The sequence below is a fragment of the Castanea sativa genome, chromosome 8 (assembly GCF_040712315.1).
Source record: "Castanea sativa cultivar Marrone di Chiusa Pesio chromosome 8, ASM4071231v1".
NCBI classification, from domain to species: Eukaryota; Viridiplantae; Streptophyta; class Magnoliopsida; order Fagales; family Fagaceae; genus Castanea; species Castanea sativa.
The window spans coordinates 28,056,985-28,079,940 of NC_134020.1; the positions used below are offsets into that span (position 1 = coordinate 28,056,985).

General features: G+C 34.5%; 1 protein-coding gene and 1 long non-coding RNA gene across 2 annotated transcripts; both read left to right on the forward strand.

The window, feature by feature from the left end:
• Positions 1 to 1,427: 1,427 nt before the first annotated feature.
• On the forward strand, positions 1,428 to 4,790 carry LOC142608473 (uncharacterized). Its single transcript, XR_012839505.1, has 3 exons — positions 1,428 to 1,657; positions 3,081 to 3,142; positions 4,518 to 4,790. It is a non-coding gene; the product is annotated as an uncharacterized LOC142608473 (long non-coding RNA).
• A 629-nt stretch (positions 4,791 to 5,419) lies between these two features.
• On the forward strand, positions 5,420 to 19,376 carry LOC142606127 (protein THYLAKOID ASSEMBLY 8, chloroplastic-like). Its single transcript, XM_075777525.1, has 2 exons — positions 5,420 to 5,507; positions 18,802 to 19,376. Exons 1-2 carry the CDS (start codon positions 5,420 to 5,422, stop codon positions 19,374 to 19,376), a joined length of 663 nt encoding a protein of 220 aa, XP_075633640.1.
• The last annotated feature ends 3,580 nt before the right edge of the window (positions 19,377 to 22,956 follow it).

Here is a 22,956-nt window from a genome sequence, read left to right on the forward strand (position 1 = left end):
GTAGCTAAGCTTGCTTTGATTTTTTCTGGTTTTAATTCTTCTTGCACATTTTCACTTCACCTAGGTAAGCCAATGCAACTTAAAAGACCAAAACAACTATAATTTATAGTCTCAGTTTAGTCTAAGAAGATCATTCTCCTAAGATGGAGCTAACAATAGATTAAAAGTGACAACACAATAATATAGTGTGTTTGTGTGCATCAACATAGCTTTGACTAAACTGAGACCAGAAATTATAGTTGGTAGAGAAAGTAGTCAATATTTGATGACCAATTATGCATATCAACAAATATTAAGATAAAACAAACACAAGTAACAGAAAAGACTCAAGCATAAAAGGGAGCCTTGCCGTAAATTTAGATATGACTCAATGACAAAGCACAATCTGAGTTTGTTATAAAAGAAATGTCAAGATTAGAGTAACTCTATATGGTAGAGTTTTCCTAAAAACTCTAGAGGTTTTGATCCAAGTAAGACCAACTTTGGCAAACACATCATCTGTTGACCATGCAATACTATACCACTTGTGTCAAATGACTGCAATTGATTCAAAGGGTCAGCCAACAATTCCTTCATTTTTTCCTGATATTTGGGTTTGAACAAAACAAAAAAGTTAGAAATTAGCAACATCATATTCTACCATACATTGTATAGGTTATATTGATATGCTCAAAAAAATAATGTACTACTACCATGGCATAAATCAAAACTAAATCAGATAGGGCCTCATATACACCCAAGTTAGACAACAAGACTTTACAAAGATGCATTATTAACAAAAAATGAAGAACCATATTACAAACTTAAAACTCTCAACAACACAAAGGTGAATAGAGGAATTACCAAAACAACAAAAGATTTACAACGAAAAAAGAGTCATAATTATTAGTAAGACAATGCCAAGTCAAAGACACAATAATTTTCATATAGGGACCTACAATTTACAAAAGCCCAGATTAAAACTGATCCTGATTAACAAAAACCCTTACTGTAACACCCCGACCTAACTTTATAGTTAACCTATGTATTCAAGTGGTTAATTATTATTTGAATTACTTACTTTCTAAAATTAATATAAGAATATTTAATAAACATATTATTTTATAATGCCATTGAATAAGAATTGTAAAGATTATAAATAATTTATGGCTATTTGTATTATAAATATATACTAAGTATATGCAAAACTATATTAAGTGATTAAGTTATTAGATATATAGTTGTTGGTAGTTAATTAAGTGTATAAAGGTAAGGGTTTATATGCAAAGTTATTTTATTACTTGGGCCTATCTAGAATATAAGGTTATGGAGGGGTGGTAAGTGAATTTTGAAAAGTGGTAAGGGTGAGTCATTAGTCCTTTTTCCTTTGCAATACGCATGCCCCACCAAGTCAATCTCCCTTACCTTTTCTTGACTACACCAGAAGGTTCAGCTCTAATTCTCCTTTCCCTATTCCTTTTTCTTTGTTCTTATTTCCTTCTTCTTCCCTTGTTCTTATACAGCAACACCTCATCTCTTCTTTGACTTTCTCAAAGCAACTAGAAGACTCAAAAAGCTCTCTCCCTCTTTCATACCCACGAGTCCAACAACAGAAGAAAGAAAAGCTCTCATCTCTTCTCTCCCTCTCACACCTACAAGTCCAATAGCAAGGAAAAAGGTTTCTTTCAATTCTTCTTAAGCTTTTGTTCTCAATTTAAAGCTAAAGTTATTCTAGCTCTATCACCCTAAGAATCGTGCTTTGGATAAGGGGAAAATCTAATTCTTTTAGTCTATTGTCCATTTAAACTTAAGTGAGGGTTATATGATTTTGTATATGGGTGTGTTGGATTTTAGAGATTATTAATTTCATGAATATGAATTGAATCATTATTATGCTTGCATATGCTCCTAGATGATAGACTAAGATAAAATCTGTTATGGGTAAGTGTTAAAATGAGTAAAATAGCTAGATTAATTTTATGGAATTGTTAATTGAGGTGCTGAATGTGTAGTTTATTCAGTAATTGAAACTTGTTGAGAGTTAGTTCATGAACTTGTTAAGAGTTGCACTCATTGGCTAACCTATTTAGTCATTATAAATGCTGTATTTTTCTAGGATAGCTATGGGTAAAAGGTTTATTGGAGATTATTATATGATATGTCTAGTACGTGTGTATTAAATTTCATGTGAAAATACCATCGTTTGATAATTGTTTGTGAATTTACAAAAAAAATTTTGCAAAACTATAACTGTGACAGATTCTGTGTTTACGCATATAAATTATGTATTAAATTGTATACAGTGAATTTGGATTCTAGGAGTAGTTTTTATGAATTCTAAGACACATATGGTTCTAATGTAAGTGGTCTCATAGCCATTGGATCATTATAAAAATAATGGTTTAATTTCTAAATTGCGTGAAATTCTGGCAGGACAGATTTGAACATGTTTTTTTGTATGATTTTTAATAAATCATGGTTTTATGATTTGACTCTGAAATTGATATGGAATCTACTACACATCTAGAGAAGTGGCTGTGTAACATTTCATAAGGATTGGATGTGTTTAGATAGCCCATTCTTATTTTACAAATGAGGCATATGCTGCTGAAATGAGCAGTAAACAGTAAATGATAACTCTAATTTTGAGGATTTAATTCTAAGGGTGAATGTTTTGAGCTATAATTTAATATGCTTATCATTTAGAATGTCTAGATCATAGATATATTTTGTATAACTTGGCTCAAGTTTTAGTGCTCAAAGGAGGGGTTCTCAATCACTCGACTGTTGTTTTTATAAAGCTGTTTTGTTCAATGTGTTTTCTGTTGCATTCTGTAAGTTTATGCATGCACCATTGCTTCCAATCTCAAACACATTTTGAATTGATTTTGAAGTTGTTAGACATTATCTGAATATGAACATTGAAACGATGGTTTTTCTTAGTTTGCTACATCATTTGTTGATGTGTGCATTATATGTTTGGGGAACCTCTTTGAGGTGGGATTATGATTTCCTTGATTTTAAGATATAGGTTTTGAAATGAATGCGTAAGTTTATGATAAGGAGTAATTGATAGTAATAAGCTTTGATATTTGATTTAGGTGTTACCAGTACCCAAGTCTAAGCTCCTTCAACTGTAAGCTCTTAGTTCCTCTGCTTTCAGGTAAGGGATAAGTTATATGAGCATTTGGTAAGTCATGAGGTTATTTTAAAGTGTATTATGCATAAAAAGGTTTTTGATTAGAGATGTGACATATAATCATGTTTCAGATAAAGATATGTTCGTGAGCTTTCGAAACCTTATGTATATGATTTAAGCATATTGATACTATTACTAATTCCACGAACATGATGTTTAAAGAAAACAATAGAAATGCTTTTATTATGAAATGTTATGCAAACTATGAATTTCAGTATCATGTATAAGTATGAAATGTTTTCGAGTTATGTCCTCTGGTGATCTAAACTCAGCCAATAGGGGTTAAATTACTAGCTTTTCATAAAAAATGTTATCTGATTGGCCATTAAAAGTGGGACAAGCTCTGTTGTACCCGCCCTTGTGGGTAACGACCAACTTGTGAAGGATGTCAACCTACCCCCATGGTTAAAGATATGTATTATGATGTGATCCCAAGAACACCTAGCATTGTGGGGAATGCTAGATGCTTAGCACAGTGGTCTTAGAAGCCTCCCAAATAAGTATAGACTTATCAGATATGGACTAACTAGTATGTTATGAATAGCTATATTATTTTAATGATCATGAGAGAATGATTTTGTTTAAATGCATTATTAAAAGTTAAAAGCTCTGATGAAAAGAAGTTTCTGATGAAAAGGAAAGCTGATCTTTAAAGATAAGAGTTTCTGAAGTTTTGTTGTGCTTTAAAGATAAAGAATCTGATGAAGAGGTCTTGGTGATTTATAAAGATAAAGCTTCTAATGAAAGTACAAGTTTATGTTAAGAAGTTATCAAATATCTTTTTTTTTTTTTTTTATGAAATGTTAAGTTTTATGACCATGAAAGTTATAATATTTTATGAAAAGAAGTTTATAAAGAAAAGTTCTCTTATTCGTCAAGATGTTTCTAGTTTAAGACAAAGTTACAAATTATCTGATTTAAGTTAAAATGATTATTTTGTAATGAGAATACACACACACACACACACACACACACACACACACACACACATATATATATACATATATGTATGTACATACGTATGTACTTATGTACGTATGTATGTATATATATGATTCTAAACGATCAATATTATTTTGGTGACTTTGTAAGAAATGAAAGAAATTCAATCTGAAAGGTTTTGATAAAATTATTCTGATAACAAAAGGGAGAACAATTATTTTCCTACAAAGAGCGTATAAGTTATTATTATAAATAGTATAAAATACTATGCATGAAAAGATGTTCTCCTATCTGAACATTTATAAAATGAAATAATTTGATTTACATGCATTCTTATTAAATTCTTATGTATCTTACCCTTACTGAACTGTGTAGCTCACATCTTCCACTCTTTCAGTCAATAGGTTTTAATTTGGAGCAGAGGGAGCCTTAATCAAGTTTTGAAAGGAGCTGATTTTAGTTTTAAAGTATAGATCTCAAACTAGCAATTTGATGTTTAGCTTTGCAGTATTGTGTATTTTAGGATCTAATGAAAATTGTGTACGTTAAAGTATTAAGAGATGTATTATGTGAAATTCAGAATATGAATAATTGGTGGATCATGTTATTCTTTAAGTACAGTGTAGATGCTTTGAATATCAAGTGATAAGTTATATCAAGAAGTAAAGAAAAAAGAATGAAAAGAAAGAGGGAAGCTTTTGTAAAAGTTTTAGTTGGTTCTTGTTAATACCAGGCTTAAGCATGATATTAACATGCCGGTCATGGTCACAAATCTTGGTATCAGGTTTGGGACATGACACTTACTTTCAGGAAATTTACAACAAATCACACAAACTACAACCATATGGCCAAGATATCTAGTCTCAACCAATGCAATTTATGTTGAAGTACATGTCCATCATCGAAGAGCACAATCATCAAGTTCCCATTATCATTAATTCATTTACCTCTAGCATCATGTACATGCTAGATTATTACATAATGTAACTAGGCATGCTATCCAAATCATATAACAGAATGAAACAAGAACTAATTGTACTACACAAACATGACCCAAACAACTATAATCAAATAGGGATAGAGAAAAAGAAATATAGTACCTCAATAGTCCAAATAAAGAAATCAAGAGAATATCCAAGAGTACCTAAACCATTTGCAACCAAAAAATGTCTGTGTGGGCCTTTTTCGCAAATATTGGGTTGGTTCGCCTGCTGCTACACTAGGCCCCAAAGTTTTCTAGATCAGGGAGTTAGGACAGGTCCAATAGCAACTTTCTTTGGTCCGGCTTGTGCGCAAACGATGAGTGCAAGCCTAAGGGAAGACGCTGCAAAGTGGGCTTATTCCTTGTTTCTGCCACAGAAGGAATTTTCTCCAGAATCTGCCACAGGTCTGACTTTTCTGTTATGCGGTAAAACTATTTGCTGTGCAGTAAAACTGTCTGCTGCGTGATAAAGCTTTCTGCTGTGCAATTAAGCTTTCTATTGTGCTAATAGAGCTGTCTGCCATGCAGTGCAGCTTTCTGCTGTGTTAATAAAGTTGTCTGCCAGCAGTTAAGCTTCCTGCTGTGCTAATAAAGCTGTCTGCCGTGCAGTTAAGCTTTCTACTGTGTTAATAAAGCTACCTGCTGCGAATGACTACTCTTCATTTTCGGCAAAAATACTTTTCTACTTCCTGCACACAAACAAATCTAAAACCCAAAGAAAATATCAATCAAGCAAGTGTTAGCTTACATGGGTTAGCATATTCTCAAATATATACATATGTATATTCATAAATATACTAATATGTATATACAGAATGTGAGAAACAAAATATATGTGTGTGTGTATATATATATATATATACTTGTGGCAGGATAATGGGTCTAAAGTAAAACACGTAACAACAAATATAGAAGAAAGCTTCAGTAGGAAAGGTTAAGATAACACTATAAATACAATAAAAAGGTGATACAGCAAAATAACTAGTACAGCAAGTAAAAATACCACAGCAGGACAACTAATGCGGCAGACATGATAAAAAACGTGCTACAGTAGGATAACTAAATACAGCAGATTTAAGTTTTAATGAGTGAAATCAAATATATTTGCGCTCAAAATCAAATATTGAGTCTTCCCATAGAATAAGTAAACCAAGAAGGAACCCAAACCCCAAATTGAACAACCTTGTCATAGGCTCCTGCCATAAGCTTTTGTCATCAAAGTTGTGCATTTTGGAGAATAGGCCTAAATGGCTACTAGCTATCATTTTTTTGGAGACTTCAAAGAGTGGGTTTGCTAAGAGGGAGGGAAAAGATAGTCTATTGATGCATGCCCCTATACCTGCCACATTTTCTCTCTTCTTTTTACCACTTTCTTTCTTTCTCTCCGTTCTATTTTTTTTTACTCTTAGTTTCCTTACTACTCTCTTGCCGTAAATTGTTTTTCTCATTTGGGCCTTTTCCTTTAGGTGCTTCCTCTCTTGGGTCCCATTCCCATTGGGTCTTCCGTGCTTCCTTTCTCCCCTCCTCCTTTTTTTTTTTTTTTTTTTCTCATCCATGGCTACCTCTTTTTATAGTGAGCTAATTCAATGGGATTTCTCCCTTTTACCCCTAGGGTTTCACCAATTGTTTTTGGTTCATTGTGGGCATCCATTCAGGACTACCCACTGACCCATTGGCTGCCCCGACCACTACCATTGCTCAGTTTGTTTGCTACACCATTCTCATTTCATGACAAAATTCCTTTCGCTTGTTCTTGATGTATACCTCTACCTCTTGGTTCATTGGGCTACCTTACTACCTAACTCTATGGCATGCATCAGATGGTCCCCACCATCCACTACTTCTTTTGGTTAAGATACCATCCCAGCAAGGTATTTTTCCAAAAGAAGTCATGGCAGGAAACCAAATATAGACCCCCTTTTCCCTCCACCACCAAACCACACCCTCTGAATCTCCTTGACCGTGGGCCCACCTCCCTTGTATTGGCTGGGTACAGGTTGGTGGTACCCCGACCTTTCTGTGCTTACTCCTTTGTCTTCTTTCGTTCCCACGCCATTTCTGCCATAGTAGATTAGTTCTGTTTCATCCTGCTGCGTGCCTTTTGTCTTATGCGTTTGTTATTTCCTTTGGTTTAACTTTTCTTTCTTTCACGTGATTCCTGCTACTGACACTTTCTGTCGTTCCGTGTTTCTTTTCACCGTGCTTCTCTATATTAGCTTTCACGCCAATCTTTTTTATCCAAAAGGATTTGGGCCTTTTGTAGGCCCAAATAATGTTGACTGGATCAAAAGGGTCTTGGGCCCAATTTATCTTCATCTGCTGAAGTCATTCTACTGAAGAACTGTATTCTGCAGCAGATCTGCATCCTGCGGCAGATCTGTATCCTACGGTAGATCTGTATCCTGCGGTAGATTTGTATTGCTACAGATCACTTTCCATTGCATTACTTCCTTTGAATCTCTCTTGCTCTTTGGTCTTCTTGGTGGGCCTTTGGGCCTTGATTAGGCTTTCTTCCTCATAGGCTTTTGGGTATGGATTTGTAAAAATGGGCATCAACAATGTCTATAAGACCTCAAAATTTTAGAAATATCCAAGACAATGAGAGGTCAATAAACATTGCTTATTAGGCAGGAAAATAAAACACCAACCAAGGTGTGTTCTAGTTAGTATATGAGCTCCCCCCATTACCATAAATGCCATTGAAACCCTTGCTCCTCAACAATTGTATATACTTGAAGATAGGAAAAACCTTGGATTAGTAGTATCCAAAGCATGCTTTAAATAGTGTGGGAGAGAATCAATTTTCTTACTAAAATATTTAGTACAAAGAATAGAGAGAGAAGCATCAAAGATAGATTACAATCAATTACATAAACATGTATATGAGATAGTCGACATTGTAGCATCCATTCCAACTCAGAAGAACTAAAAAAAGGCAACACCTATTAAATGTAAGTCCACTACAAGAATCCCTAAAATGGTTTGCAAAATTGGTCATTTTCTTTGGACTTTGATCCACCAGTTTCTGTGGCTAAGTTTAGAATTGCCATCACAATTACACCTTTATTCAATTGGGAAATTAGAAATGTTTGACAATTGACCCTTAAAAGAAATATTTTTTGAAGGGTTTGAATCACATATTCAGACAAATGATGTAAACACCAACCACCTAGAATTGCCATCACAATTATAGCATTATTCAATTGGGAACTTAGAAACTTTTAATAATTGAGCCTCAAAGAGTTTTTTATTTTTTATTTTTATGGTTTGAATCACACATTCAGATAAGTGATGTGAACACCAACCACCTAGAACGCAAACTACGAAAGTATTATGATATTATTGAGATTTGAGTTGACTTTCAAAAATCATGAAAACACATTTTAAGATCCCTATGAAAATGCTTTGGATTGAGAATTTGACTTGTTGGAAGATCATAGAACTATGACAGAAAAAGAATGGTGCAGGTTGATATTAGTAACCAAAATCGGATAAGACCCATGAGAAGAGAGAAAAGCAATACCTTATCTCATGAGGAGACGAGAAGATGATCGCTGTGGTTGGAGAAGCGGAGGTTGGAGATGCAGGATTTGAGAGAGAGAGAGAGAGAGAGAGAGAGAGAGGCATGAGAGAGAGAGAGAGAGGCGTGAGATTGGGGATTTAAGGTTAAAAGGGAAAAATAATAATTTAAAAAAAAAAATCTAGCGCCCAAAATACTAAAAGCCCGCCTTTATTTTATTTTTAATTTTTACCAATGGTGACCAAAACTTATTTTGTCACTAATTAAATCTAATTTTTTTTGCCAATAGTGATGAAAACTAATGTTATGTTTGGTAATAGTTTTTGTTTTTATTTTTAAAAACTTGCTTTCAGGAATATATATATAATATAAAATTCTTGTATTTTTGAAATAAAAAACATGTTTGGTTAGTTGAAATTAAAAATATAGTTTTTTGAAGAAAAAAAAAGAAAATACTAAAATATGTTTTTACTAGGATTTGAACTCTAATGCTAACTCTTTAAATAAGAGAGATTCATTAAATTAAATGCGTTTTTTCATTGACTTTTAAAAATTAAAAACCGAAACAACCTTTTGCATGTTTTTAGTATCCTTCACAAATTGAGTTTTGAAAACTATTTTTGTTTTTAGTCCATTTTGGATTGCCAAAAAAGTTTTTAGTCTCAAGAATAGAAAATTGTTTTTGAAAACATAAAATAAGGAGAAAAAACAGTTACCAAACATACCCTTATTTTGTCACCAATGAAATCTAAATCTTATATATTGGGTAGGAGTGGCAAAATCAACCCAAACTTGTTTGTCCAACCAAACCCACCCAATTATTAATTGGGTTAAATAAGTATTAACCTAATTAAATACAATTAATATTATTGTTAATTGGGTTTTGACTGAGTACCAAATTATCATTTTTATAAATCACCAAACTCTAAAATATGCAAAACCACTAAAAAGACCATAACACCCATTAAACCTAAAAATTTACCAAAACATCCCCTAAACCTATAAAATGACTGAAGTACCCCATAAACCTAAAAAAATGACCAAAATTGATTGGCCAAAAATGTATTGACCCCTTGGGTAAATTAACCAATTAATTAGCCAAGTAAATTAATTAGGTCAATTTAACATGCAACACGCGTGGTAGCACAAAAAAAATCACCAAATAATTAAATGCAACGGAAAATAAATTTGATACGGGTGATTTATTTGCGAATGGGGAAAACCACCGAGACAAAACCCCAATAGGTGAATTTAAGTTCATCACTCCCAAGAATCCACTATTATCAAAACAAACGATTACAAGAAAAGGAATCTCAGTACCTTATACCAACCTACAGTTGAACCCTTACCCCAATACACAATTGGACTTGCAATTTAGTGACAATCTCTCCTTTCAATGCACGGCTCCCAGTATGTGACTAACCGATCGATACACGGATCCCAATACGTGGCTTACACACCAACTTGAGAAAGATGTTGGCTGCAAAGTTCTTCAGTTCATCCACACGATAAAGATCAAAAAGCTCATTGGTTACAAAACCCTTCAGCATACAAACGCAGCAGCTTCTTCAAGAGAAAGATGAACTAGGGCAAATTGTCTCTGGTCACAATTTGAGTGAATAATCACTTTGCATCAAGTTACGTCACCTCAGACGACCCTTAAAATAATCCTTATGTATGTCTAGGGTTGTGAGAAAAAAAAAACCTTACACAAATAACTTGGATATGCGTGAAAAACAAATCTGGAAATCTGATTTTCGCAAATCTCGATAGATAGGTTATCTGTTGAGCTACTGTCGAGCATCGGGCTAAAATTTCCTTTTAAACCTCGATAGATACAATCTGTCGAGCTTTAAAATGCAACACTTCTTCACTTGATTCTTGAAAAAATTTGCATGGCTTTAACTCTTGACTTGAACAATATGTTGCTTAAATACTTAAACCATCCTAGATCTACCCAATTACAAGTAAAATATGTTTTGTCAAAGGATTAGCCAATTCTAAATGACATATGTTCATAACATTTTCCACGTATGTCCTAACAATCTCCTCCTTTGGCAATCCGTGACAAAACCACAATAAACAAATTAAAAATGAGAGAAGTCATAAATCACTCAACTCATACTCACTTGTTGAATACAAAAAAATCAAATCCTAACACAAACTCTTAAAAAATTTTACAAGAAGAGAGTTCATGGCATGATAGATTTTGACAATCTTTATTTCTAAAACACTTTAAATAATACTCATCAAGGCATCTTAGTGCGAAACAGAAAATAAAATATTGCATACATAAGAAACATGTGTATAAAGAGATAAAAGAAACAACACATGGAGAGATAGGTGAAACATGATAACAACATCATCAAATATATATATATATATATATATATATATATATATATATATATATATATATCAAAGATAAATACAATGTTTGCTATTACTAAGTGGTCACAAGACCTGTACACCGGCCTAATGTAACTAAAAAGAAAGAAAAGAAAAGTACATATAAACCTCACTACATCCCTCAAGACAAAAAAAAAACACTCCCCCTAACAAAAAGGTCCTATGCTAAGTCTCCCCCTAGGTACATGACTACTCTCATTCCCAAAACTACTTCTCTTTTTTGTCATGAATGACAAATGGCAAGTCACTAAGAAGCAGTCATCTCTCATAACTAAAAGAGCTAGCATCCTCATCCTCATCATCATCATCATCACCAGAGCCATCATCATCATCCTTATCCTCTGAAGCTTGTGGAGATGGAAAGGGAGAAGCAACAAAGCCACCAAGGCGAGCCTAACGACATGCAATACGACCCACACGAGTGTTCACCTGATACAACTTAGTAGTGAGAGTACCAAGGTCAGCATCCACGTGCTCAAGCTATGCCATGATCGCCTCAAGCGTCACACCACCCGTGGAAGAAGAAGGAGGGAAGGTGGATAGAGTGAAGGAGGCTGAAGGAGTTATCGTCTCTATTTGTGGCCGCTTCGGTCAAAGCTAAGCCTCACTCTAGAGAACAATGCCGGCGTTAATGGCACGCATGATGGGGAAATGATCAGACTTGGGACAGGAGACAGAGGTGTGGCGAATGATCCTCGTGATAGCAGAAGGCAAGATAAACTTATCACGAGTCGTTGTATCATTATAGACATCTATAAGGGAGAGAATGAAATGAGAAGGAAAGTCTATAGAAAGGTCCTCAATGAGGGACAACAAAAGGAAAGCATGAGGCTTAGTAATAGAATTATAGTGAGACAAGGATATACAACAAATGTCATCACCATATTCAGGAACCTCAGACCTTTTGCAAAGCCCAAGCATGAGGTGTTTTGACGCTTACCCCATGAAGAAGGTGTCTCACAAAAGAGAGACAAAAGTTCGTCTTTAGACACAGTCCTCAGACGTTGACCGGGGTAATCAGGATGTGATTCTCTCAGAACATGTAGCACTTTGGAGATAAGCTTCGGAGTAACTACCAATCGAGTACCTCAAACAAAGGTAATAAACTGAGGTACCAAAGAATCAAAACCGTGCATATTGGAGTAGAACTCCTGTATGATCATGGAAGGACAACTCACGGGTATCTCATATAGAGATTCCCAACCCCACTTGTGTATGACAATCGGAAGAGCAGTATCAGAGAAGTCCAATAAGATAACGTGGCATTCCGAATAAATCACCAAATAAATAAATGCAGCGAAAAATAAATTTTACACAGGTGATTTGTTTAGGAATGGGGAAAATCACCGAGGCAAAACCCCACCGGGTGAATTTAAGGACACCACTCCCGATAATCAACTATTATTAAAACAAGCGGTTACAAGTAAAGGAATCCCAGTACCTTATACCAACCTACAATTGAACCCTTACTCCTATACACAATTGGACTTGTAATTTAGTGACAATCTCTCCTTTCAATGCACAGCTCCCAATACATGACTAACCAATCGATGCGCAGATCCCAGTACACAGCTTACACACCAACTTGAGAAAGATTTAGCTGCAAAGTTCTTCAGTTCATCCACACAATGAAGATCAAGAAGCTCTTTGGTTACAAAGCCCTACAACGTACAAACACAGTAGGGCAAATTGTCTCCGGTCACAATTTGAGTGAATAATCACTTTGCATCGAGTTGCGTCACCTCAGACGGCCCTTAAAATAATCCTTATATATGTCTAGAGTTGTGAGAAAAGAAACCCTACACAAATACATCACTTCTTCACTTGATTCTTGAACAGATTTGCATGACTTGAACAATATGTTGCTTGAAAACTTAAACCATCCTAGATCTACCCAATTACAAGTTAAGTGCGTTTTGTCAAATGGTTAATCAATTCTAAATGACATATGTTCATAATAATTGCCACATATGTCCTAACAGAAATACCTAGGGGTGGCAAAATCAACCCAAACCCAAACCCACCTACTTAAATAAGACCCAAACTCACCCAACTATTAATTGGGTTAAATGGGTATTAACTCAATTAAACCCAATTAACATTAATGTTTATTGGGTTTTAACTGGTACCCAATTAGACCCAATTATGACATAAGTATCCCTTTAGAAATTAGCCAACTTTAAAATACTTCAAAACCACTAAAAAGACCAAAATACCGATTAAACCTAAAAAATTACTAAAATACCCCCTAAATCTAAAAAAAATGACATAAATACCCCCGAAACATAAAATTTACCAAAACACTATCCTAAACCTAAAAAATTGCCGAAATACCCCCTAAGCCTATAAAATAGCCAAAATACCCCAAAAAACCTATATAATGACTGAAATACTCCAGAAACCTATAAAATGATCGAAATACCCCCCTGAAACATAGAAAATGACCAAAATATCCCTGAAACCTAAAAAATAACCAAAATACCCCATAAACCTAAAAATGACTAAAATACCCCCCTAAACCTAAAAATGACTAAAATACCCCTCCTAAACCTAAAAAATGGCCAAAATACTCCCCTAAACCTAAAAATGACCAAAATACCCCCTAAACCAAACAAATGACTAAAATACCCCCGAAACCTAAAACCTAAAATGACCGAAATACCCCTCAAAACCTAAAAATGACTGAAATACCCCCTAAACCAAACAAATGACCGAAAAACCCCCAAAACCTAAAAATGACCAAATTACCCCTTAAACAAAAAAATAACCAAAATACTCCTAAAACCTAAAAAATGACTGAAATACCCCCAAAACCTAAAGATGAACAAAATCCCCATGAAACCTAAAAAATGATTGAAATACCCTCGAAACCTAAAAATTGACCAAAATACCCTCAAAACCTAAAAATGACCACAAAACCCCCAAACATAAAAATACCCTCGAAACCAAGAAAAATTATTGAAATACCCTCAAACCTATAGAATGAAGAAAATACCCTTAAACTTACAAAATGACCAAAATACACCCAAAACCTCTAAAATGACCACAAATAACCCAAAACCTATAAAATTACCAAAAATACACTAAAAAGATCAAAATAGCTTTAAACCTCAAAACAACCAAAATACCCTTCAAAATATCTAAAATGACCAAAATACCACTAAACCTATAAGATGAACAAAATACATCTGAAGCCTCTAAAATTACCAAAATGGAGGTTTTGGGTATTCTAGATGTTTTGAGGAGTCTTTTGGCTAAATATTGCAAAAAATGAAGTTTTTTGTTGTTATAGGCACTGTTCAAAATTATTTGGTAAAATGAGAAAAGAGAATGAATTTCGGCAATAGCGTTGCCGAAATTGCATAAAAAAGTATGAGAGAGAAATAAATTTGCTAGTGATGGCAGGATTTGAATTTCGATAATCCCATTACCGAAATTCCTGCTGCCCAAACCATTACCCGAGTGAGTGCCCAAATAAAAACAATTGTGGCAATGCCATTGACGAAAATGGAAAAAAAAAAAAAAAAAAAAAAAACCAATTGAGGTGCCATTGCCGAAAATGAGAGAAAAGAAAAAAAAAAAACCAATTGAAGTGCCATTGCCGAAAATGGGAGAAAAGTAAAAAAAAAAAAAGAAAAAAAAAAGAAGTCAATTATGGCAATGGCATTGCCGAAAATAGGGGAAAATATTTTAAAAAAAAAATCTATTGTGGCAATGGCATTGCCGAAAATGGGTGAGAAAAAAAAAATTGTGGCAACCAAGTCGCCGAAAATGGAGGGAAAAAAAATGCTTCGTCCACAACATTTTTCACAACAAATTACAAGTGGTTAGTTGTTATTGGTTTAAATTTAAACTTAATACTAAGATAACTTTTGTGCCCCAATAATAATAATCAGTAACAACCTGCCAGTTAGGATTTGTTGTAAAAATATTGTGAAAATATTGTAGACGTATCATTTTTCAAAAAAATCGTGGTGCCGAAATAGAAGGAAAAAAAAAAGTGGCAAATTGTTTTTTTTTTTTTTTTCCCCTCTATTTCGGCAATGCAATTGCCACAAAACAATTTGCCACTTTTTTTTTTTTTTTTCTATTTTGACACTACGATTTTTTTTAGAAATGATACATCCACAACATTTTTACAACAAATCCTAACTGGTAGGTTGTTACTGATTGTTATTATTGGGGCACAAAAGTTATCTTAGTATTAAGTTTAAATTTAAACCAATAACAACTAACCACTTGTAATTTGTTATGAAAAATGTTGTGGACGAAGCATTTTTTTTTCCCTCCATTTTCGGCGACTTGGTTGCCACAATTTTTTTTTCTCACCCATTTTCGGCAATGCCATTGCCACAATAGATTTTTTTTTTTTTTTTTTTACTTTTTTTCCCCATTTTCGGCAATGCCATTGCCACAATTGATTTTTTTTTTAAATATTTTCCCCAATTTTCGGCAATGCCATTGCCACAATTGACTTTTTTTTTTTTCCCGTTTTCGTCAATGGCATTGCCACAATTGTTTTTATTTGGGCACTCACTCGGGTAATAGTTTGGGCAGCAGGAATTTCGGTAATGGGATTACCGAAATTCAAATCCTGCCATCACCTGCAAATTTATTTCTCTCTCATACTTTTTTATGCAATTTCGGCAACGCTGTTGCCGAAATTCATTCTATTTCCTCATTTTGCCAAATAACTTTGAACAGTGGCTATAACAACAAAAAACTTCATTTTTTGCAATATTTAGCCAAAAGACTCTGTTTTGAGGGTATTTTCATCAAATTAAAGGTTCTAGGAGTATTTTAGTCATTTTGTAGGTTTCAAGGGAATGTTAGTAATTTTTTAGGTTTTCGGGGTGTTTCGTTAATTTTTAGATTTTGGGGCTGTTTCAGTAGTTTTTTAGGTTTCGGGGTATTTTGATCATTTTAAGATTTTGTGGTATTTGGTCATTTTTTAGGTTTAAGGTGTATTTTTATCATCTTATAGGTTTAAGGGGCATTTTTTTCATTTTTTGGTTTCGGGATTTTTCAGTCATTCATTAGGTTTCAGGGGGTATTTTGGTCAATTTTTACGTTTCGGCGGTATTTTGGTAATTTTTGGCTTTGGGGTTATTTTGATCATTTTTTTAGGTTTGGGGGGTATTTTAGTCATTTTTTATGTTCCAGCGATATTTTGGTAATTTTTTAGGTTTCAAGGGTATTTTGGTAATCTTTAAGATTTCGAAGGTATTTCGGTCATTTTTAGGTTTAGGGGGTATTTTGGTAATTTTTAAGTTTCAAGAGTATTTTGGTCATTTTTTAGGTTTCGGGGGTATTTCGGTCATTTTTTAAGTTTCGGGTGTATTTTGGTCAATTTTTAGTTTTTGAGGATATTTTGGTAATTTTTTAAGTTCGGGGTTATTTCGGTTATTTTTTAGGTTTATGGGGTATTTTGGTCAATTTTTAGGTTTTAGGTGGTATTTCGTCATTTTTTTAGATTTCGGGAGTATTTTGGTAATTTTTAGTGGTTTTTTAGCATATTTGGTGTTTTTTAGGTTTATGGGATATTTTAGTAAATTTAAAGGATTTTAGAAGTACTTTGGTCATTTTCAAGTTTTAGGGGCATTTTTGGTAATTTTGTTTATTGGGTAATTGGGTGGGTTAGGGTTTACCCATAATAATTGGGTTAGGTTGGGTTTGGGTTGGAAGTAATTAGTTAAATGGGTAATAAATGGGTAAATGAGTTTTATGTACCTAAAAAAAATAACAAAAAAAAAAACATCGCTGGAAGTGTGAGCAAACGAACATGGAAGTCGAGAATGGAAGAATCAACATGACTAGCAGTGGGTCAAGATGACTAAGACAAGCTATATATCGTGAGAAAATGATGAATGGGGTGATAGCGAAGACGATGAGTGGGTCTTCGTGCTGGGACCATCGTTAAGCCTTTAGGTCTCCAGCGAGTTGGGTTGCCGAGAAAGCGAAATGCAAGTGGGTTTAGCACATGCTGAGGCTTGAAGAGATTTTGAGAGAGAGAGAGAGAGTGTGTGTGTGTGTGTGTGTTTTTCTTAGAGGGAGACTAATAGAGGGAAAACGCAAAGGCGCTAAAAATGAAAAGACAAATGGCGCTTAGGCGAGGAAAGGACAAAAAAACAAAGGGAAAAATTAGACTAGATTCGGGCAATTAAAAGGTCTATTGCGGCAGTCAAAACTGCTGCTATAACTAAGAAGCTATGCCTCAAAAAAGTATCTATTGCGGCGGTTTGATAATACCGCCGCTATAACTAAATCGAAAGCCGCTAAAACTCATATATTGCGATGCTTTTATATACCGCAGCTGTAGTATGCCGCAAAAGGCTATATCTATTGCGGTGGTTTGATAGAGCGCCACTATAGCTAAGTCAAATGCCTCTAAAACATATATATTGTGGCGATTTTATATACCCTCACTGTAGTACGCCGCAAAATGATAGATCTATTATGGCGATTCAATTGAATGCCGCAATATATCTCATGTACAGGGGCGATCCAAAAAAGCGCCGCAATATGTAACATATAACGGTAGTTTTCACAACCGCCGCAAAAAAACCCACCGCAATAGCTCGTTTTTCTTGTAATGGTGTTTGATTTAGTTAGTTGGAATTTGGTTACTTACTGAGTTGTCAAATTCACCCCCTCCTCCCCCTTCAGATTTAAGGGTTTTGTTGTTTAGTATTGTATTCACTCTAGTTTTTGGGTTTAATTTCCACTGATACTTTATAGATTTTTTGGTGATTTAGTTTTGGATTTTATTTGATGTTTTTTTTTATTTGAGGATAATTACAAATTTGTACGAAGACCTTACATATTTCTAAGGTAAAAATTTCATAAGTGACCGTTATCTTAAACATACCTTATTCATTGGGGTGGGGACAAGATAAATATATTGTTGAATAGATAACTTTGTTAAGTCTATTCTATTTGCCATCAAAGTAAGTATATCTTTCACACATGAACAAACATGAACTTTTAATGGTAAGTTTGTCAACCATTGTGAACACACATATTTTAGCCAAGAGATTTGATTTTAACCAACCAGAAAAGCATCATTTTAGTGATATGATGTTTTTTTTTTTAAAAAGCCAAAAGGTATTGTTCTTAAACAACTTCTCATTCAAATGAAACGACCTTTATATATATATATGACTTTTAGGGGAGGAAAACACATTAAGGGCGTGTTTGGATACCGCTTATTTGCTGAAAACTGAAAACTAAAAACTGAAAATATTGTAGCAAAATAATTTTTAAATGTGTGAATTTGTGTTTAGATGAATTTTGTAGGTCCGTGAATAGTGCCATGGGACCCACATTATTTCAACAAAATGCACAAACCCTGGTGATAAATGCTATCCAAACTCCCTCTAAGACATTGATTTGTTTTGAAAAATATTTCGAGAGCAAATGACACTTGTTCGAATCTTCCCTTCATCCTTACCTTTGAGCCAACATTCACTAACTTAATTCATATAAAAATAAAGGGTAAATTCCAAAAAACTACCATGAGGTTTGGGGAAATACCGCTTAAGTCCAAAACATTTCAAAATTGACCAATTAGGTCCCTAAAAGACATATTAGTCCCTAATACCCTTACCCCCTCCGTCATTTTTCTTTCCCTCACTCAAAACTCCCTCTAGTCTCTTCTCTCTGATTCCTCTCCCTCTTTCAATCCCAGCCAAATCCATAACAAAAAAACCTAAACCTTACCACAAAACTCAAAGCCAAAACTATCCAAATCCAAATTCCAACCGGATCAAGCTAGGGCCACAGACGATGGGATTTGGGGTGAGATTTGGATAGCCATCAACGCCATCCAAACCCTCAAGCGAGCTCACAAGTCCTCCACCACACCCGATTACTCCCCCATCCTCTCTCGCCTCCTCAAATCTGACCTCCTTGCTACCCTACACCAACTCCTACGCCAAGACCACTACACCCTCGCTCTCCACGCCTTCTCCGCCGTCCGATCTGAATACAACAACCTGAACTTGTCCCTCTACACTAACATGGCCACTGCTCTCACCAAGAACAGAATGGTGGAAGATCTCGATTGTCTGATCTGTGACTTGGAGATAGATTATGGTGGGGGTGGGATCCAGTGTGATAACAAGGGGCTCATTAAGTTGATCAAGGCAGTGATTGGTGCTGATAGGAGGGAACCGATGGTCAAGATTTACGAGATGATGAAGAGGAGTGGGTGGGGGTCCACTTTTGAGGCGGATGAGTATGTGGTTAAGGTTTTGAGTAAAGGGTTGAGGAGGCTTGGAGAAGAGAGTTTGGTTGTTGAGGTTAAGGGGCTCTTTAGGGGCAATTTGGAGGGTTTGATAGTGTAGAGACAATATAGTTTTGTGGTAAGATTTGGGTTTTTTTGTTATGGCTTTGGCTGGGATTGAAAGAGGGAAAGGAACTAGAGAGAAGAGACTAGAGAGAGTTCTGAGTGAGGGAAAGAAAATTGACAGAAGGGTAACGGTGTTAAGGGTGTTAAGGACTAATATGTCTTTTAGGGACCTAATTGGTCAATTTTGAAATGTTTTGGACCTGAGTGGTATTTCTCCCACTACCAAAAACTCGCGCTATAGCCGCGTTTTTTAGCCGCGTTTCTAGGAAACGCGGCCATAGGACAGGTCTAAAGCCGCGTTTGTACATGACTTGAGCTGCGTTTTATGTCAGGCCTATAGCCGCGTTTTCAAAAAACGCGGCTATAGGTCCAACCAAATAATATTTTTTAACAGGCTAGCATGTACAGTCGAACAAAATATTTGTTTATAAAGGCAGGGCTATAGCCGCGTTTTGAAAAACGCGGCCATAGGTTAGGTCTAAGCCACGTTTTATAAAACACAGCCCTAGGTTATATCTAAAGCCGCGTTTTTAGGTGCCTTGAGCTACGTTTTTGAGTCAGGCCTGTAGCCGCGTTTTTGAAAACGCAGCTATAGGTCTAGCAAAATAACATATATATATTTTAAAACGATGGCCTGTGCATCCGAATAATTTATTTTTTTATATAAGGGAGGGCCTATAGCCGCGTTTTTGAAAACGCGGCTATAGGTCTAGCCAAATAGTATACATATTTTAAAGAGATTGTCTGTGCATCCGAATAATTTATTTTTTTTTTTATATGAGGGAGGGGCTATAGCCGCGTTTTCAAAAACGCGGCTATAGGTAACACCAATAAAAAAAAGAAAAGAACCCCACTTTCCCACCTACCCCCACTCTTGTCTTTTCTTTCTTTGGTCCTTCTTCAGTACGCTCTCTTTCCTGGGTTTCTTTGCTCAAGAGTTCATGGGTTTCTCTCTTAATTTCTTCTCTGCAAATCATGCCAAGGTCTTCTTTCTTTCTTTCTTTTTTTTTTTTTTTTTTTCCTTTTTCTTTCTTCCTTCTTCACTCCAGCACAACACTTTTTTTTTTCTTTGTTTCTTTGCAGCTACTTCTTTTTTTCTTCATCTCAGGCACTGATTTTTCTATAGATCTAGTTTTTTTTTTTTATTTTATGTTTAGTTAGTAAGAAAATGCTGAAAATTTTGAATTTGTGCTATTGTGTCCCTGATATTGTGCTTATGTTTAAATGGGTTTGTGTTCTTGAGCTTGTTCTTTTGTGTTTCTGAGCTTGTACTTGTGTTCCTTGAATGGATTTAGTGTTAGATTTGGGTTGGCTTTGTTGAAGGAGAGGAGATTTATGGGTTTGTGTTCTTATATTTTGGAGCAAGTTGTGGCTGTATTGTGAGTATGTTGTGTTTGATTTTGAAATTTTTGGGTTTGTATTTGATTTTGAATTTTCTGGGTTTGCGTTTAATTTTGAATTTTTTTTTTGTTTGAATTTTGAATTTCTTGGGGAAAAAAACACCCAGAAATTTTTTTTTTTTGTTTTTAAAAAAACCTATAGCCGCGTTTTTCAAAAACGCGGCTATAGGTCTCTGACTATAGCCGTGGTTGAACAACGCAGCTTTAGGTCCAATCTTTAGCCGCGGTTGTAAAAACGCGGCTACAGACCCACTGGGGCTGTTGCTGCGCCGCTTAGGCCGGGTTTGTAAACGCGGCTCTAGAAAACGCGGCTATAGGCTATAGCCGCGTTTTCGGGGTCTATAGCCGCGTTTTTGAAATGCGGCTTTAGACCCCTTTTTTTGTAGTGCCCAAACCTTAGGGTAGTTTTCTGGAATTTATCCAAAAATAAATAAATTACGACAATATCTAGGATAGAGGTGTTTTTCTTTTCACCCTTCATTTTCCACCTTTATATTCTTCATTCTATCCATATGTGTGTTATTGTTGCCACTCATTTCTCAATATGTCATCCTATAGAATAAAAATCATTTGTCCCATTAAGAGTTGTTGAAAAAGTAATGATGAGTTATCTCGGTAAGATATGAGGGCATGCAAAGTAGCTTGGTCAAATTTTGAGGAACTTGTCATAACTAATTAAGTAGTCCCTAAACAAAAACAAAAAAAATGACAAAAATCTACTGATCATCACTTATATGGGAACATATTAAAATTCAATTTATCACCACTAAAAACTTTGAACACTATTCCTAGCATCAAGGGATATTCCCCAAAATAAGGGGAGGTCAGGGTTGGCCCTAGACATTTTGGGGTCTTAAGTGAGAACTAAAATATGGCTTTTTATATTTATTTTTTTATTTATTAAATTAATATTTATTTAATATTTTTATTATAATATATATTATTTAAAATCTATTTTTCTTGCCTTTTGAGATGCAAAATTGACTGATTAAAATTTTGTATTCAAGTTCTTCTAACATCTTATTATCAATTGATAGTATAGCTAATCTACTTAATATTTCTTGAGACATTTTCGATCTTAGATATGATTTTATTAATTTTAATTTCGAAAAACTTCTTTATGCAGAAGCAACTATAAGTCTGTAACAGGTATTGTTAGTAAAATTTTATAAGCAATGCATGTATTTGGAAATGAATTTAACCTTTTTGTATAATTTAGTATGTCATTTGGAGTATATTCTTTTATTTGTAAAATTTCTTTTAAAAATTTTAACTATGAAAATAAATCTAAACCATCAATATCATAATAAACATCATGTATGCAAAAAGATTAAACTTTAAGATAGTATTTTTGCAAACTATCATCATTTAGCTGAGAGAGGCAAAGAGCAAGAGTGAGGGAGAGAAAAGGTATGGTAAATTTTAGGGATTTAAGATTTTTTGTTTGTTTTGTGGGTAATTTTTTAGACCGGATTTAAATTTTATCCAGTTGATTTTTTATCTGTCTAGAGGTTAATGATGATTTTTTTGGGGTAATTGATTTTGTTTAGCCAAAGAATTTTTAGGAACCCAGGCTACAATTAAAAAAAAAAAAAAAAAAAAAAAAAACAATCCACCCTTCTAAGGTGCATGAAAGGGGAGCAAGATCGTCAGGGAAGTTATGAACACTTTACTAAAAATATCTCCATAGAAAACCTTTCATTTGTAAAAGACTTTTTCTAATTTAAGCATCAAAGAGTCCCAATTTACAAACTGCCCCTGCCAAACCCTTAATTTCCTAACCGATCTTTTGCAGGTGTGTGTATGAGGTCATACCAACTATCAATTGCAATGCATCATCAAGAGAATTCCATTACTCATACTTTGCCTCACTTTAAGTGTTTCATTTTATGTTCCATCAATTATAATATCTCATTCTTTGTTTGTTTGTTTTGTTTTGTTTCTTTTTCTTTTCTTTTTTTTTATTCAATAAACACCTGCTCACAGTCTTCTCTTCCTACTTTAAAAAAGGATGCTGCACTTCTGCTTCTTTTCTCTTTCCTCTCCCCCCTTTTATTGGTAAGAATTTAACGTATCCACATCCTATTCTTCTGGACTATGGAGGGTGAAAGTATCATATATACTAGTATCTGACTCCAAAACCATCACTAACCCAACATCTTGATCCAGTCAAAA

Coding starts and splice junctions, on each gene's coding strand:
- LOC142606127 (XM_075777525.1), top strand. CDS start 5,420: ATGAGTGCAAGCCTAAGGGAAGACGCTGCAAAGTGGGCTTATTCCTTG. Junction 5,508..18,801: donor TTCTCCAGAATCTGCCACAG/GTCTGACTTTTC, acceptor AACCGGATCAAG/CTAGGGCCACAGACGATGGG.